Source organism: Convolutriloba macropyga, chromosome 3 (genome assembly GCF_964194025.1).
Source record: "Convolutriloba macropyga chromosome 3, txConMacr16.3, whole genome shotgun sequence".
NCBI lineage: Eukaryota > Metazoa > Xenacoelomorpha > Acoela > Convolutidae > Convolutriloba > Convolutriloba macropyga.
In genome coordinates this window covers 14,475,081-14,492,934 of record NC_134470.1, presented here as the reverse complement: position 1 = coordinate 14,492,934, position 17,854 = coordinate 14,475,081, and the positions used below count along the sequence as shown (strand labels likewise).

The following is a 17,854-nucleotide window of genomic DNA, read 5'->3' as shown; positions in this document are numbered from 1 at the left end:
TCTTCAGCGCGAGCTGAAAGTGGACTATTTTTGATTTTCGACACATTGGGGAACATAAGTGTCAATTTCTGTCTTAAGTTTGGTGGTTTGTTGAATCAAGATTGTGATGCTGGTTTTTATTCAGGGACTCTAAACTATTTTCTGTTGTGAAAAAAAATCTGAACAAACAACAAAGCATCTATTTAAGTTTAGTTTATTTACAGTGTTTGCATCTGGCGCATTTATTGCAAAAAATCTTTGTTTGTAAAGTGTTGTATCCGAACAATGAAAACAATATTACCACCAATAATACATTTAATGCTAGTAAACTAAACCGAAGTCAGAAATTTGTCATTATGAAATCGATTATTATTGTGCTAGGATGCCTTCTGTTTGCTTTTGCCACGCTCATCACATTTAATGCCTACCCCAAAACAACCATCGGTTCTGTGACTCAACTAAGCAACAGTTTCATCTACCAAAATGGGTAAGAAAACAGACAAGAACAAGGAGGCTCGGTAATGTGCGATTGCACACAAGGTTCCGACCCCGCTCATCAACAATTTTGGCACAACTGTCAACCAAATGAGGAACAGATAGAAAAACCCAAAAAAACTAAAAAAAACCCCAGTATTTTTTCAAAAAAAGTGTATGAACGAAAAGATTGCCTACAAAGCAAATAACTCAGTGGAGTAAAAATGATACACTAGATTGATGAGTAATTACAATATTAAGAAGGCGAGTTAAGACGAACAGCAAAATCAAACAACAACAACAACAAACATTAATTACATCAAAAAATTTATGTCCGTTTTAAAAAACAAAACTTAAAAACAAAGTCAACATACCGTCAGATAAAAGTGATACGAAACAAAACAACATATAAATCACCTGAAAAGATATGGGACCAGTCTATAAAAAGGTTTGATAACAATTAGACAAAAAGAACAAAAACAGTAAAGTTAAAAAAAATTCGCTTTTTTTTAAAAAAACAATTAACTTCAAAGTAATGAAAACCATTGGAAATCAAGTAAAATATCTCAAAGGTTTACGATTAATAAAGTTTCTATATAAAAACATTAAAACCTGTCCTTATTCAATTTTTTATATGGCTAATAATAACAAAAAGACAGCAAATTAAAATTGAATTAAAACTTGCCAGAAAACGCCGTAAAAGCCGTAAATCCATATTTTGGCCCCCAGCATGTTTGATTGCGTTTTATTCAAACCCTGAAAAGGTAGTTGGTGGCCTTTCATTAATGAGACTAGGTAACAAGTAGACAAAAAGAAAAAAGGGGCAAAGTAAGCAAAACTTTTGATTTTTTCTGAAACAAAATTACTTCCAAAGCCATGAAAGACATTGATTACAGAAAAAAACTTAAATATGTTCGTGTATTCAACCAAAAGAAGCTCTTGAGACTTTCATTTGTCCAGAATAGGTCTTAAGTCTACAAAAGAACGTCAAACATGACAAAAATCAAATCAGCTTACTTTTTTTTGTAAAAAGTCGGTGCCGAAGCCAGTAAGGTCATAACGAATTCTTAAAAAAAAATTTTGTGACATCAATCCTTTTTAACAGTTTCCCTTGACACCAACAAGGTCATATTTGATTTGTAATTAACGAGACTAAGTAACAAAAAGACACTAAAAAACAAAATTGCGAAGTTAAAATGATTTTTTTTTATTGTTTTCAAAGTCATGAAAGCCATGAGCTATATACTAATATCGGCTCATTTAATTGTTCATGAAAAGCCAATAGAACTTGTCATTAGACCGGAACTTTCATAAGACTAAGTAAAATCGACCGTTGAAGACAAAATTAAAAAATTTAATTAAGTTCTTCAAGAAAGAACTGTCCAAGCCGTTAAAACGATAATCTATATCTTTCGGAGCTTTAATTTGTCCAATCGTACCTCAGTTTGAACGCAAACAGTGTGATCGTAGAATTGTCAATAATGTGATGATGGGACAAAACTAGAAAACGTGAAAAACTTTCAAATATCCAAAAAATAAAAGAAAAATTGAGATCTAGTATTATCAAAGACAGAATACAACAACATGTGGCTTAAAACCGCAATAGGTATTAAATTTAACTCAGTAGAAAGAATAAACGATCTTTCGATGCCGACACTAAGCAACAAGTTGACTAAATTAAGAAAAAATTAGAGGAAAATTTCATTAAGCCATTTTTTATCTGAAAATCGATTATTTTTAGAAGTCAAAACGACCCCAAGCTTTCAAGTAATAAAATAAAATGCATCAACTTGGAATATCTTAGGAAGCCAGATGGACCTATCACGCTGGAGCTTTGATTTGATATGTTCTGTTCTTTGATTAATATAAAAAGATCAATTTTGTTAATAAAAGACCGACTGATTACAATCCGAGTTGTTTTTGAATTGTAACAGTCCAAGATTGGTCCAAAATTAGCCCTGCTAATGCTTATCGTCCATTTGGAACACTTAATTTTTCGAATGTTTTAGATATAGATAATTTGTTAGTTAAAAACTCACTATTTTAATTACGGAACACTCTCAGCAGAAGTTGTTGAAGTTCGAATAGACCCCTTTTGAGTCCACAAAGACTGTATTTGTGTTGTTTTGGTGTTGTACTTCTGGCAAATTTAATCAAAGTGGACTAAAGAAGCTTATTTCATGCTGTTTTTGATGAAAAAAGCTGAATTTTGAAAAAAATTTTTGCCAAAAAGTTTTGACAAAAAAGCTAAATCAAAATAATCAACAATACTTTTTTGTCTTTGAAATTAAAATGAACAGCACTATTTTTAAAAAACAATTTTTAGCAAAATTTGCGAAAATTTAGGCAAACATTCAAGAAAATGTGAATAAAAACAACGGAATTCACTCTACTTTTCTCAGAAATTTTAAACCTCGATAACTCCCTGTAAAAAACTAAAATAAAAAAATCTTTTTAATTCCATATTCTACACCGGACGAGTTTTCTAATGACACCGGTCTCAATTCTATACGATGAACATAGCGATCGGCTATAATTGTCTGAACAAAAAAAATCCATTCGAATATATTGTTCCTCTCCCCTCAAGAGGGTTCGGAACAACTACGTAGAAAAAACAATAAGTGCTATCTTAGACAAAGCTGTTCTCGTCTTTCTACATACACCATCATTGGCGTGAAAAAAGTGGCTGGGAAAAAGTCGTCCAGTTAACTCCAATATGGCGTATGTTATGCAACTGCTGTAATCACAACAAGAAATGAATAAAAGATTTAAAAACTAATTGCATTACCTAGCTGCTTAGGAAGTCAATTGGACCTATCACTCCTGAGCTTTGGTTTGCTGTGTTCTGTTCTTTAATTTAAATAAAAAAAATCATTTTTAAAAAAAAAAAGACCGACTGATTACAACCCGAATTCTTTTTGGATTGTAACAGTCCAAGATTGGTCCAAAACTAGCCCAGCTAATGCTCATCGTCCATTAGGAACACTAAATTTTTCGAATGTTATAGATATAGATAATTTGTTAGTTAAAAATTTGTAAATAAATTATCTGCTTTTGATAATCAACGGGTAAAGTTAGCAAAAAACGGCAAAGATTTTTTTTCAGAGCGCTCTCAACAGAAGTTGAAGTAGGAATAGCCCCTTTATTTGGCCCGAATTTTTGACGAAAAAAAAATGAATCAAAATAAAAAACAGTACTTTTTGTCTTTAAGATTACAATGAACAGCACTATTCTCAAACATTTTAACAAATTTCAGCAGAAGTGACGAAAATTTAGGCAAAAATTCCGGAAAATGTGAATAAGAACAACGGAATTCAATCTATTTTTCTCAAAAGTTTAAACCTCGATAACTCCCTGTGAGAAACGAAAATAAAAAAAGTCTTTTTAATTCAATATTCTACGCTGAACGACCTTTCTAATACAAGTCTTAGCTTTCTACGATGCATATATCGATCGGCGAAAATTGTCTGAACAAAAAAACCCATTTGAGAGTTTAGCTCCCCCTCAAAAGGGGTCGGAACAAATAAATATTTGACATATAAAACAGATAGCTTGGGCTCGGAGAGTCCGGTGCACTTAAATTAATGTCGTCTACACTCACACTTGTCACCTCCTGGACGTATCAAGCATTTTAGTATGGTCTGGACTTTTTCTAGGACTATTGGGATCATAATGTGTAAGGTTTGTTGAAACACCCTATCATAAACCTTGACCTATGAAAAGACCATGCTCGACAAAAAAATGATATGAATAGAGTACGCAAGACCTTAAAGAGTTTGGGAAATGAACTTTGCTTAATTAATCACCTGGACTTTGTTCCGCCCAAAATTTGTCACTGGACATTTGCTCGACCCAAAAATTTAAGCTGGAGTTGTGCTCGGCCTGAATTCGGCGCTGGACTTTTCCTCGAACAAAAAAATATCGAGGAGTCACTATTGCTTTGTGTAAAAATCAGATCACAAGTCAATTATTTCATGGATTTTGTTTCCAGAAAAAAATGGATTACAAAAATTGTATCCAGCTATTGTCAGACAATGTGCCAAGCAAGTCTTTTCATGAGTCTACTTTTTCTGCATCAGAGGTTTTACGTGCAAATTTATAATGGCTCACGTTTGCTTATAAAGTATTCAGCATGTATGTTCCTTAATTTTTTTCGATGAAGAACCAATAATATATCAAAAATGTGCTTTGTTTCTAAAAATCGATAATTCTTAAATTTGGAAGGGAAAACAACTAAATCAAACCACAGTTTCAGCACAGCAAATGAGAAAAAGTCATTACAAGCTACAGTGCTTCATTCGATAAAATCACATTGCAATGCAGTCCAGCTGCGATAAACTGTTTTATCTTAAGAATAGCAAAATTTCTCAAGACCTTTGGCAACTTTCCAACCGTGTTTTAAGTTGGACTGCGGTGGTGCCATGTTTTTTAGTCATGCTCTGTTGCTGCTTCAGTATGTGCAGCAGCAAAAACCATAACTTTTCACATTTTCAAATAGACTGATTATAAAAGACATTTACTGGAGCCATGGAAAAAACCATATTCGACAAAAAGTGCTTGTGGGAAGAGTTTTGCTCGCTGCTTGAAAAGACTTTTGCAGTACCTTACTGGGAAAATGGACCTTACTAGACTATTCCAGTCTTTTCACAAGTCTAAGACTGAGCTTGGGTAATAATCAATCGTTATTACTATGAAGCATTTCGACGCAGCAACAGGCAAATTTACTTTGCGCTATTGTTTAAATATTTTAATATATAATGGACTGAGTACGAAATAAGTTTCAACTTTCCTATTTCTTCTGCAATATAATATGGTTTGCTAGATTACCGTAGAATATTTCCCATAGCTGTGCGGTGTACGTTTTGTGGAATGTAGTGACAAAAATGTGAATAAATGATCTGTAATTTTAGCACATTACAAAGGGCACTTATATAATCTGAAGATCCAGGCCATCGAATACAACTAGAAGCTATAAATATTTAAGAGGTGTATTTCGGTACTGCCTAAAAGATTCGATGCTTCAGTTATTAATGGTTTTAAGCCTGGGAATAGAGGAGAACTTTTGTATTCAATTATGGATACAAATTCAAGGAAGAGTTAATTTGAAGTTATATGCAAGTTTCGGAAAAGTAGGAAACTCAAGGTTTTTTAAAATAGAAAATTAGAAATCTAGGACCATGTGAAATAAAACGAGCAAACGATAATTGAAAAAGATGTGTGATTTAGAATTGTTCAAAGGTTTTGCCTTTATTTTGCATTGGAATTCCTTATGCAATCTCTAAAAAACTTTTATTTCATCTACTTTTATTTTACAATTCAGCAGCCAAATTCAAATAGATCAGATAATGTGAGGGAAGACCAATGTGATATTTGCTTGATTCGCACCAGCAGTTATAGAGACCAGCATTTTTTTTCAAATTGCTGTTCATAAGGACGATTGTCATTTGACAGTTCACTATCACGCAAAAAGTATGCTTTGTCACCCCACGGAGGGACAGTCTGTCGTTAATATTTTCCTTCTCTCGCATTCTTCAAAACATGACAATTGTTACCATTGAGCGCCAATCAAAGACTGAAAGAAGTAAAAAACTGAGGAACGAGAGAGATACAGAAAAGTTTCCGTTTGACCCCTCGATTGATTGATTGCACTTCATAGCGGAGAAAATTGCGGCCCTAAACAATTCAACAGGATTAAAAATAAAGTCAAGCAAGTTGAAAACGTTGAAAATAATAGAAATGGCAACAGTTGGTTAAAATTGCGCTGCTCCTTCTTAAGAAACTCTATATTGTCTAAAAAGCATGCTGTAATTTACAGTCATTTGACCTTAGTACAAACAGATTTCTAAATCTCCGAACTTTAATTTTCCTATTTGCCTTGTTTCGTTTTGAAACTTCCCTCCTTTCCCTTCTTCAAGAATAGCACTGCTGATATTTTTTTTCATTAATATTTGTAATTCTTTCAGCAGCTCAACAAGTATTGAACTCCTCAGTACTTATAATTGAGTTTTGACTCAGTGTGATTATGGTAGAGGGTTAAAGAACTGTAAGTGAAGTACAAAATCACCACACACACTCCCAGCCCCACTCCAGCTTAAAACTTAGTTGAGATAGAGTGCGTTGTCTTCTCTTAATTATTTTCGTGGAGGAGAACTGCCATGGGAAAGATCCAAATTAAGAACCTAATAAAAAGGCCTCAATGTGCAAATTGTGCTAGATTCTTCAAGTGCCTTTTTGTGCTTTGATAATTATGGCGGACGCCGTATAGACCAACGGGGCGTTTAGCCGACAGCCAAAAATGGGAAGTTTAGCCGACAATTTAGTCAAAAAAGCAAGTGGGTACGTCTTCTTTTTATGCGAAGAAATACATGGCAGTTTTTATCAACTAGCGTATCGAAGTTCTCGTTGTGGTTGCACACTTTCTCCTTTCCCTCGCTATGGAGGAGTGGGGTTCTGGTGTTGACACGTACATGCCGTGCAGCGCCACTCAACGGCACACCAATGATAGGCCCAACGAACAATTTATCGTCCACTGCGATTTGTCGGCCAATGAGAAAAAAACTTTCGGCTAAAATTCTCAATTTTCCTTGTCGGCTATCCGCATTTTTCGCCAACTTTCGTAGCACCGCTGATTACCTACAGCTGGTCTTCCTCATTGGACAATTAATTGGCTCACTGGGTGTTTAGATTTTCACAATTTGTTGAAAAATTGAGCATTTGAACCGTTGAATTTTCTAGCAGCCAAAAAATAATCGCCCCGTTTCAGGTCTTTGCACCGCGTCACTTTTCCTACAATGAGAGAAACGATGACGATACCCGATGTCAACATTTTGTATTTCAACTACCACCAGCAACAAAAACAGATAAACTTCAAAGAAATGTGTAACTTAAACTTCAATTGTATCATCACTGATGACGGCTTTCAGGGAAGAGAACGCCATTGGAAAGACTACTCGGCCATTATGACTTTTGGGTCTCCGAGTTTGGGTAGGTTACATTCTGTCATTGGTCAGAATAATCCGGAACGAGATCCGGATCAAATATGGATCGCAAGAGGAATGGAATCGTCCATCAGTAAATTAGACTACAATGGCCCACTTTTCAAAGATTTGTTCAACTTTTCGGTTGCACTCTCTCACAGATCGACGTTTTTTGACTCCTACTTTGAAGTTCAAGAAAGCCAGGAGGAATTATCTTTATCCCAAATTAAGGAAAATTATAATAAACAGAAAAAAGATAATACATTTTGCTGGATGGTGTCACAGTGTGCTGGTAATGTAGGTGAGGTGATGGCCATTGCAAACTATTATACAAAACAAAACTATTTTCCATAGATATTTTTAGGTACAAACGTGTGTGGAAAATGGTAAATCAACTTTTTCTGCAATTTTTTCAGGTAAAAATATGATGACCAGTTTTTTGTGTACGTTATTGTTTTTCAGTCATCATATTCGATCACCACTCAACCAAAAAGATGAACATGAGAATTTGGTTAAAAATTGCAAACATTTGAAATGAGTATAATAAAAAGCCATTTCGCATGCGAAATAATAGATTGAAAATCTCAATACTTGGTTTTGCACATTTTAATGTTAGTTAGCAATTTAACTTTTTACGCACCATTAAGTCGTTGTTTTTGATTGCAAAACATTAAGCAGTAAGTCATTTGACAGGCAAATTTGAACCAAAAGTAAAACTGAAACTTTGACTGATTTTTATTAACTTTTAGAATATATTTCAAATAATTTAATCATGCTCAAGTTATTAAACTAGATTGCTAATTAGACAAGCAATCTGACAATTTCTGAGTCAATTTTTCCCTACTTTTTTTTCAGCAAAAAAAAATAATTATCTTAATAGAAAAACGTCTTCTTTTCAACTGGTACAGCTTAAACTTTCTCTGTTTGTGTGAACATTATTTCTCGTCGATTCTTTCACACACGTTCAATCTAATTACACAGTCTTCAAAAGCAACTTATAAAATTTCAAAAAAGCAAAAATAGATACGTTCATTGTTCATCGACGGTAAAAGAAATTTCGGAGTTTAAAAAGTTCAGGGAACGGAATTTTCTACACTTCTTTTCAGAAAGAAGATTGTTTTTTTTTCGGGCTAATTTCAAGTAAAACAATTAGTAGCCAAAAAAATGAAATGAATTATAAGTTTCTTGACAATTAAGAAAATTAAAGGTTTGCCCAATTTTTTTGGCGCATGTACATAACACTTTGGAAGTTTAATCAGTAAAGAAATCAAGAGTTAAACTTTTGATATCTTTACTCAATGTTCTTGTTCACAGTTCACAGTTTTTCGAAATTTTCTGTAATTATCTTGACCAAGATCAGTAAGAGTGCAAAAGATCAGTGTTTAGCTTTTTCACTATGTTTTTTCTATGTTGAGGGGGGACATCGCTATTGCATCTATTTTTGTCGAATTTTAGAAACCGATAAAATTAAAAGCTAAATAGGATCAACAATGAAAATAAAATTTCCTTCGAGTTTCCAATTGCACCATAGTGTTCTAATTTTTTTCTAAAAAAAGTGGGGCCTATTTTACTCATTTAATTTTTACAAGCTTTTGATCGTTGGTAAATTGGGTCTCGATCAGTCAAAAACAATACGAAAAAACTTCAATTTCACATTGAGTACCATTTTTGTGGTTACTTTGTCACACTATAACTTTGATGACAGGCACCAATGGTGTTGAGAGGAGGTTCAATTGAAAATATATATCGTTTTATTGAGTAGCTTATGGCCCTAACGGCTTACAGATTGTTTGCACGCAAAATTTTATAAAATTTCTGAAACTTATTTGTATTAGTCGTTTTCGTTTTGTAGATGTATGTCATGTTCTGGATGAGGACAAGTCTCAATTGCTTCTTATGAAACCGAAAATAATTATGTTTAATGATTTCATTCTAAGGATTTCAGTCAAACATGTTTTTGAAATTTGCCATTTTTATGTTGAAATGTTTGCTAGATTCATAAAGGACACAGGCCCAATGTCTTTTCTAGGGAAGTGCTATTATTTTTTTTGTTTAAGTTTGATCTGATGCTAGTTTGACTTCGTTATGTGTTTTCAAAAGAATAGATTGAGGTTTGTTCGTGATAAAAGCTTGTTGCTTTTATTTGGTTTGTTGTTTGTCTTGACTGGTAGTGTCATTTATGGCAGATTTCAATAGTCATCTACTGCGGCATTACTTATTTTTTCTAGTGGTTGGAGTTTATTACAATTGTCTTACCCATACACCAATCTTTTTTGAACAGTAAATTTAATTTCGAAAGTTTACTATCTCTTTGTTTTTGATAGACTATTAAGTGAAAAATGTGGATGAATGGGGTCGGACCTTTAAGTGAGAACACAATACCGAGCATCCTTGTTCAACACTTAAATAAAATGTAATTTGATGCTTAGGGACGTACATACAGAAAGAATTGTATTTTAGCAGAAGATTTATTTGTTGTTATCATTTTTCATTTGATTCCCAGGTTGCTTATCATCCCATTTGCATTCCATATACTTCCAACTCCAAAACTTTTTAAAATTTATAGAAAATAGTTTAATCTGACTGAATGATTTAATTCAAAATAAAAACTTAGTTAAATCAATTACTTCAAAATCATCTTGAGTTACAATAGTTTTTTTAAACTACAAAACACAACAGTACCAAGGTTCTTGCATTTTTTGAGCTTTTTCAAATTAGTAAAGGGAAACGTTTTGACAGTTAGCTTCGTAAGGCGAGAAATAGGTCGGTGTAGTAAGCTACAAATTAGCTATGTGTCTGAATGCAGAAAACAAATTTTGGTGGTCCACTTGGTGCTAAAAACATTGAACTCATAGCATGAAAAAGCCATTATTAGTTTTTAAATTATGAGCGGAACTAATTTTGATGACAAATATAGCTCTTTTCAATAACTTTTTTTATTGTTTTTCCCAATAAGACGTCCTTAGAAGGCGATGGATTGTCAGCATAAATAAAAATACTTTCTGTTTTGTTCACTTTTTTTTTTACTTTTACTGATTTTCTGTTGACTTTTGTTGAATTTCTAATCTTCTTTTTTGTTGAGTTTCTTGTTTTCAGAACGCAACCTCAAGCCGGAGATGACTTGAGGACTAACGTTTCACAGCTGAGGTTGAATACATTGATTTTAATGTCTAAAATGTTATTGTGGGGAATGAGGTTTTCTTTGGAAAATTCTTTTCACGGACCATTGTTATCTTACATTTCAAAGCAAATATCCTCTATCAGGGTTCCTACGTTTGAGTCAATTGTTTATTTTTTTTAAAAAAAACTTAAACTCTCTTTTGTTTTAATGCTCTTTTCTACAGGATTGGGAGAGATCCACCTAATGTAAATTGTGCATAAGATAACATAATATGGCTTGACGAGAAGCTCTACTTGTTCAACGTATATTTGGCTAGCGAGACGAGGCCTTCAGGAACAAGAAAAAACGAGAAATGGGCTATAAGAGATACTCAAGTTCTAGTTATTCAATGGCAAATATTTTTTTCCTCCGCGTCGTCTGATCTTTTGTTTCTCAATAAATTTCTGGTGTTGAGTTGATTGCTGATATTATACCAGCCTGCAGATTTAAGTCCGGAAATACTTCACAGGCACAGAATCTCTTTTTGTTACAACCCAATTTAATGGGGGGAAGAACTCCATAACGAAATAAGCTTTTTTCAGTCAATTTCGTCTTTTCTACGCAGTTAGTGAGTTTTAAAATTTTGTGAACAATTGACCATTTTTCGTTGTTATTGTTTACAGCTTTGCTAAAAAATGTCAAAATTGTTAACTATATAAATTGTTGTCGGTTTTACCACCTCTTAAAATTTAATGGTGATGTTGAACTCTTTGAACCAGTATTTTGGCTATGGTTTTGCCACATTTTTCAGACTTTTTTCAGACTTTTTTCAGCAAAAAGGGCACAAAAATGAGCTTATTTAGTCCACTCTATTTGAATTTGGAAGATAAACGTAACTAAAAAGTGTTGATACACACTTCGCTAACTCAAAAAAGGGCCACATCATTTTTACTTGCGTGTTCTTGATTTAACATTTTGCCTTTTTTGCTTATCTAAATCGATTTTTATCCAAAAAGCATCATTTATTTTTGGAATATTGATCTTTTTGTCAAAGTATTTATATCTGAACAATAAGGAATAACTACATGTTCCTAGAGAACGAACAGCAAAAATAATGCCAATTTTGTTGTAATCGTTGTTCTATTGCGGTCAAAGAATTCGGATTGTAACTAGTTGCAATTTTTTAAAATAAAAGATTTTCGTATTTTTTGCTTTTTTATAATAATTACAGAAGAAAACAAATCAAATTTAAGGAGTTCCAAGTGAGCCTATCCAGTTTTTTTGTTCAAAAGTGTATGGCCGTTTTAATTGTTTTCTAAATAAACTTTTTCACGTTTTCCTCTCTTTTCTTGGTCATACTGTAGCTTATAGCTCAAGAACAGCAAAAACATGTTTCACTGTCAAAAGCAAAAAAATTTAGGATTTGTTCCGCTTCTACATAATAGGTTCGATTTTTCAGCTTTGATGCTACGGGTTTCCGCAACATAGATTTTCAGTTTTTGGATATTTTGCTATCTTTGAGGTGGTTTTTTTCTTGTCTTTTCACAGTATTGACAAGTCAGACATCACATTAATGGCCTTTTACAAGATGGCGAAATTGAACATATTTTTTCTGTGAATAGAAAGCGGATTTGTACGGATTTAACGGCTTCGACCTAGTTCTATGAAAAAATCTGGATAATTGCATGTCCTAGTGATTTCCTATGGGCGAAGAGAGGCCCCAATTTATAGTTTCAGTTGATAGCTATTTTCGTTGTATTTTTGAAGTCAAATGATATAAAACATTTTTTAAAATTTGCACTCTGCTGCTATCTTTTGTTTACTTACCTAGTGTCAATAATAACAATAATGGATCGCTTATCACTTTATGTGTATTGAATAAAGACTTAATTGAACACATCTAAAGTTTTTAGTGCATTGGTTGTTTTTTTTGATGGCTTCGACACCGGTTTTTTGCAATTTTTTTTTTATTTTTATTTTTGTCTATTTTTTGTCCTCTGTGTAGTCATGACAAAGATTTCAGTGATTGCCTAATAGTTTTCATTGTTTGAAAATTTTTGTTTTCAAACCAAAATAGACGTATTCTTTAATTCAGCCGTTTGTGTTCTTTATTGTCTACTTGTTACCAAGTCTCATTAATTACTGGTCCCAATTTAGTTTTTTTTTCTGGGAAGTACAATTTAACCTTTAAGGTTGAGGCTTCATTTGACGCTTTTTTGAGTCTTTTTTGTTATTAAGTTTTTTTTTCAAAGTTTTGGATGTAAATAATGTTTGCTGTTGTTATTTGATTTTGCTGTTTGTCTTATCTCGCAGTCTTATTTATGGACCCACTAATGTCACATTATTTACTTTACTAAGTTATTTGAGTTGCCGGCAAATTTCTAATTCATACACCAATTATATTTGAACAATATTTGAATTTTCGAAATTTTTCTACCTCATTTGGTAGACAATTTGGCCAAAAATGTGGATGAGTGGGGTCGTAACATTATGTGCCAACGCACATCACCGATATCCTTGTTAAAAGTAAGTTTTCGCAAGTTGCGTTGTCCAGACACTTGTCTCAAGCGGTAATTAACTCGTTTAAAGACAAGGGAAATATATATGTAATCAATTAAGAAATGTCTTTATTTTCAACAATCACAATTTTCTCTATCAGTGCAAGTGATGCTAATAGCACGTATCGATCGATTTGCGCACCTTGCTTTGATTTTTGACTACTTGTTTCATCTCTGCAGTTGGCGCTATGTGCCAATAGTAGCTTTCGAGACGCCTTCACAAAAGCGACTATTATACCAATGACGATTGTCTGAGATTAAAAGCGTGTCATTGGGGTTAGGCAGTCATTGGCGCCGTATGGCGCACGTTCAAATTGGTTCAAATCTTTCCACGCACGCCAAACGACAATGTCACAACCTGTACCCAAAAGATCGAGTTGACTGACCAGGCGAATTGTCCTGAAAATTTTAAAACTCTTATCTTTTTTGATCGTTTCAGCATCAACCCTCAAGAAAAGCCCAGTATCTTTTTTTTGTATTTATCAATTCAGTTCTTTTTCCAATTTTAGTCCTTTTCACTGGAAAAATCGAAATTGAAAAGTTTCCTGCGTGAAAGTTGTAAAGAACCTTTTTTCACCCTTTCGGAGACTGAAATTGAAAACGATGATTAATGGTAAATAACGAAAAATAACTAAAAATAGTATTTTTTGAAGTTTTGCACGGCTGTCACTTTACCTCTTCTGTGTCTAGTAACTAACGGCAGGTTCAGGATGGGATCCGAAATCATCAATAAACTGCCCGAAAAGACCCACATGTGGGGTTCAGCAGCCAGATCCTGCATGCCCCTCGCAAACAAATCTCAGATCATAGATCATGGCACGACAAGAAAAACGCTGAAACGGAAAGATGGCCAATTAAAAACTTGCAAGTTTTATTTTGCGTTTGAAAACTCAAACTGCAGTGATTACATAACTGAAAAGTTTTCAAACGCATTGGCTAATTACGCAATCCCAATTGTGAACGGATGGAGAGAATCTTATGAACAGAGATTGCCTGGTTCGTTCATTCACGTGGCCGACTTTGAGACAACCGATCATTTGGTCGAATATCTGAAAACACTTCTTCAAGATGAGAACAAATTATTAGAATTGCATAAATGGAGGCAAAAATTTGAATTGATCAGAGAAAATAAAATTTCAATGCATAACAGACTGCCTTGCAGAGTTTGTGAAAAAGTGGCAGAAATCAGAAAAAAGAACAAAGGCGGTGGAGAAATGCGATACAGTGAAACTATTCCTGATCTTGGAAAAGCTTTTCAAGGGTTTCAGACGTGCGTTACTCAATGACCGGGAAAATAGAACCTACGATAATTTAAAGAAATTATAAACTGTGATGTTCGTTTACTGACCTTTGTGTACTTCTCAAAGAGTTGAAAATTGAAAACGGAACAGAAAAAAATTTGTATCTATAGTTGTTTTTTAGCTGAGTCTTTAGTTAGAGTATTTTATCAACAAGTTAGAACAATCTTTGCGGTTTGAACTTTCTTGAGTAAGTGAAGTGCTTAACGCCTGTTAAGGTTAATTATTAACTTTTTTCGTTGAGATCGATTTACCGCCTTTTTGTATGTTGATTTCTCTTCCCAAAAGTTGTAAGCGGATGTAAACTGGAAATGCTCATTGATATTATAAGTAAATTATGACTAGGAAACTAACCAAATTGAATGAAACTTAAAGACACGTAAACCAAAATGGGAGACCAGCGTAATGAGCGCCAATTTAGAAATGTCCAAAAGTTGATAGGAAGTTAGGACTTTTTGACTTTTCCATTTAAAACCACTGCATTGAAGAACATTACTTTGAGATTTTTCACAAAAAATTCTCACTGCGGAAAGCAATATGTAATTTTGTCGCTGTTCGTATCCGTCAGTTTGAGCTCATCAGTACTTTTCCCTTTCTCTCAAACAATTGCGTTAGGAATAACTTAAACTTTTAACAGCCAATAGTCAATATAGTAGCTTACTTAGTTTCTGCGTGCGTAGATTTAGCAGCATTATTTGCAAAATGTCAAAGAAGTCTGTGGAATTGCGTTTGAGATAGAACTCAGGTAAGGATTACCTTAGTTGACACTTAAATATTGCGTTTTTATTTATTTTCAAAGTTTTGGAGCTAATCTTGAAAATATTTACTAAATAATCAAACAACGAAACTGAGCAGTTTAAGTTGTAGTGAAAACGAATCAAAATTTGTAAAATAAACAAAAGCGGAACTTTGAAAAGTCAATAAGTTGTCAGAAAGACAAAGAATGAGGTAAAGGAGTTATTATATCTAGTAAAAAGCACTTTGATTACAGCAGAAAATAAGAATAAAAGACTCAGAGAAAGGATTGGTAGTTTTTGTTCGGAATTTCTCCTACAAACATTATAATTGAAGTTCTATAAAAGCGCACTTAGTTTGAAAAACAATGACTATGTGTTCCCTTTGAGTAAGGGTGCATTGGACGGGACTAATTGATGTTTTTAAGAACGTAAAAATGACTACTCTGCTTAAAAAAAAGATTAAAAGAAGGGAGGAAAGAAAAACTTGAATTGCGCTTCTAAGAAATTGTTGGCCATTTCTGGATTTATTCTAGAAAATGAAAAGTATCTGTTTCCAAATATTTATAACCATCGGCAAAATAGAAAACAATTTAAAAAGGATATAAACTTTCGTTAAAGACATTATGCATAAAAAATAATGCTAACTGCATGTGGAAAAAAAGATTCACAAATTGTTTTTGTTCAAGCATGTTTGGAGCGAGCAATTTTTGAGATCAATAAAACCTGACAATTTCATGTTGTAATTTTGCAAATTTCTTGCTCCTATCTAGAAACAGCAATTGTTGTGAAGGCCCTAATATTAAACAGAAGAAAAGGGCGATTGAAAGGACACGCAATAAGGAATGAAACATAAAAAGAAACTAAATTGAAGTATTGTTTGTTCCATAATTTAGTGGGACAATTTTGGAGGACAAATAGGTTGGCAATGATTGGGAGTATGCATTGGAGTAATAAAAACAAGAGTGATTTTAGATCACAGAGGAGATCCGGCTTGAATTTCAGGAAAAAAGAAGAATAATTGCCGCAGTTCTTATATTCAAGATGTGTCAGTCAGATTAAATTTTTCAGGTAAAGATTGGAAAAGTGTCCTTTTGAAATTGTAGCTAAGAAAAACAAAACTTGTTGGTGCTTTTGTACCTTTAACCGCAGAAAGAACCAATTATCAATAGAAGGTAGCAATCAAAATGGTGGATGCTCTATGAAGACTAAGTAATCTAAAGCCAAATTTAGTGCGAAAATTTTGCGTTACAAATTAAGTTAGATGTTTGCAGTGGGACACGTTAATGTTTCGAAGCATTCATGAGACTAATTGAAACGTACAGAGGTGTGCAAGGGATTTTTGGAAGGGTTTACGTAGAGCAAAACTCATTTTCTGTGAGAAAGCTTCAAATTCGCCGGTCCAACCCCCCAATTAAAAATGGTATCTCCCAAATACCGATCTGCACCAAAATTAGACAAGTTGTGTGCCATGCAATGGGTTCGCAAAAAGAAAAACAGCGAGTTTTTTCCGTTATCCAAAAGGTGCTCATTTTGTCTATTTGAGCCAAAAAAAACGTGATAACTGATTTTTCTGTATGTAGACGAAACAGCATTTTCATCAGGCTCACTTTATATATAAGAAACCTAACTCTAAACTCGAGAATTCAAATTTTTGAACTAAATGGGTACCATAAAACATTAAAGTATTATTGCTTATGAAAATCCTACATGACAAGATGGACCCCAGTTTTCCCTGACTTTTGAAACAATGTTCATAAAAAACTACTGAAATTTGTTTGAAACGAACCTTGTTGCCTAAATTGAAGCAAAGGCGCACATGCGATAAAATTGGATGATTTCGGCTGAGAGATCATAAACATTCAAGTTGTAAGCATATAAGCTAGAGGTCATCAAATAATTATTTGTGCCGTGGTTGTGTTAATAACGCAGATTAAACCTCAAAATGAAATTCGAAGTGAAGTTCTGATTTAAAGTTAATTGACTGAGGTCTAGTTGTCAATTATTTTTGATAACTCCAATCTTTAAACCAAGTCAGGTTTTGTTTTCTTTTGTTTTTTAAAGCTCTATCTATTTTCTTAGCCATATCGAGATCATACGAATCTTTCATCATTGATATTTTGTAAGGATTGATTACTACATCTAAATTTTTGACAGAGAAACCAAGAAAAATTTTCGTAATCTTGTTTTCGCTTGTGAAGTGCATGTCACAGTTTGACTGTTGAGCTTATAGAACAGTTTTGCTTAATATACAACAATGCTTAAACAACCCCAAAAATAAATCCGATCCTATGAAAATTATAACTCATATTCTTTGCATAAGTTGCAGTGCTCATTTAGTGTAAGTGGCTTGATTGTGACTTTGAACTCTTCATTTGCAATATTAACGCAGTTATATTAATAATAATGATATAGTTTTAACCTGGCGGGAATGGGTGTTGCGTGAACAAAAGTTGCCTATAACTTCACCTGAACCAAAAACAGCTTTTATTTTTTACTTAAAATGATCCAGTTTTTTTCTATCCTCTCAGCAGATATTAAACTAAAAAACTTTACATCACTTGTTGAAAAAATGCCATTGAGTTGAGTGAAAATGTTTGAATTGAACTCTTCTCTTTTTATATAGTTATGCTATCGATTCCAGCATAATAAAGTGTTTATGCAAATTCAACCTCTTATTTCTTTATAGTTGTTAATATTTTTGTTATAATAATTTACTTTCTACGTATATATA

General features: G+C 33.3%; 1 protein-coding gene across 1 annotated transcript; it reads left to right on the top strand.

Annotated features, from left to right (window-relative positions):
* Window positions 1-211: 211 nt before the first annotated feature.
* Window positions 212-14,498, top strand: LOC142336886 (4-galactosyl-N-acetylglucosaminide 3-alpha-L-fucosyltransferase 9-like). Its single transcript, XM_075385853.1, has 3 exons — window positions 212-466; window positions 7,217-7,731; window positions 13,779-14,498. Exons 1-3 carry the CDS (start codon window positions 336-338, stop codon window positions 14,372-14,374), a joined length of 1,242 nt encoding a protein of 413 aa, XP_075241968.1. The 5' UTR covers window positions 212-335; the 3' UTR covers window positions 14,375-14,498.
* Window positions 14,499-17,854: the final 3,356 nt, after the last annotated feature.

Bases quoted from the DNA above. Each gene is read 5' to 3' on its own strand.
- LOC142336886 (XM_075385853.1), top strand. From the start codon at position 336: ATGAAATCGATTATTATTGTGCTAGGATGCCTTCTGTTTGCTTTTGCC. The intron at 467-7,216 runs GTAAGAAAACAG...GCCCCGTTTCAG, and splicing joins AGTTTCATCTACCAAAATGG to GTCTTTGCACCGCGTCACTT. The intron at 7,732-13,778 runs GTGAGGTGATGG...TTCTGTGTCTAG, and splicing joins ACAGTGTGCTGGTAATGTAG to TAACTAACGGCAGGTTCAGG.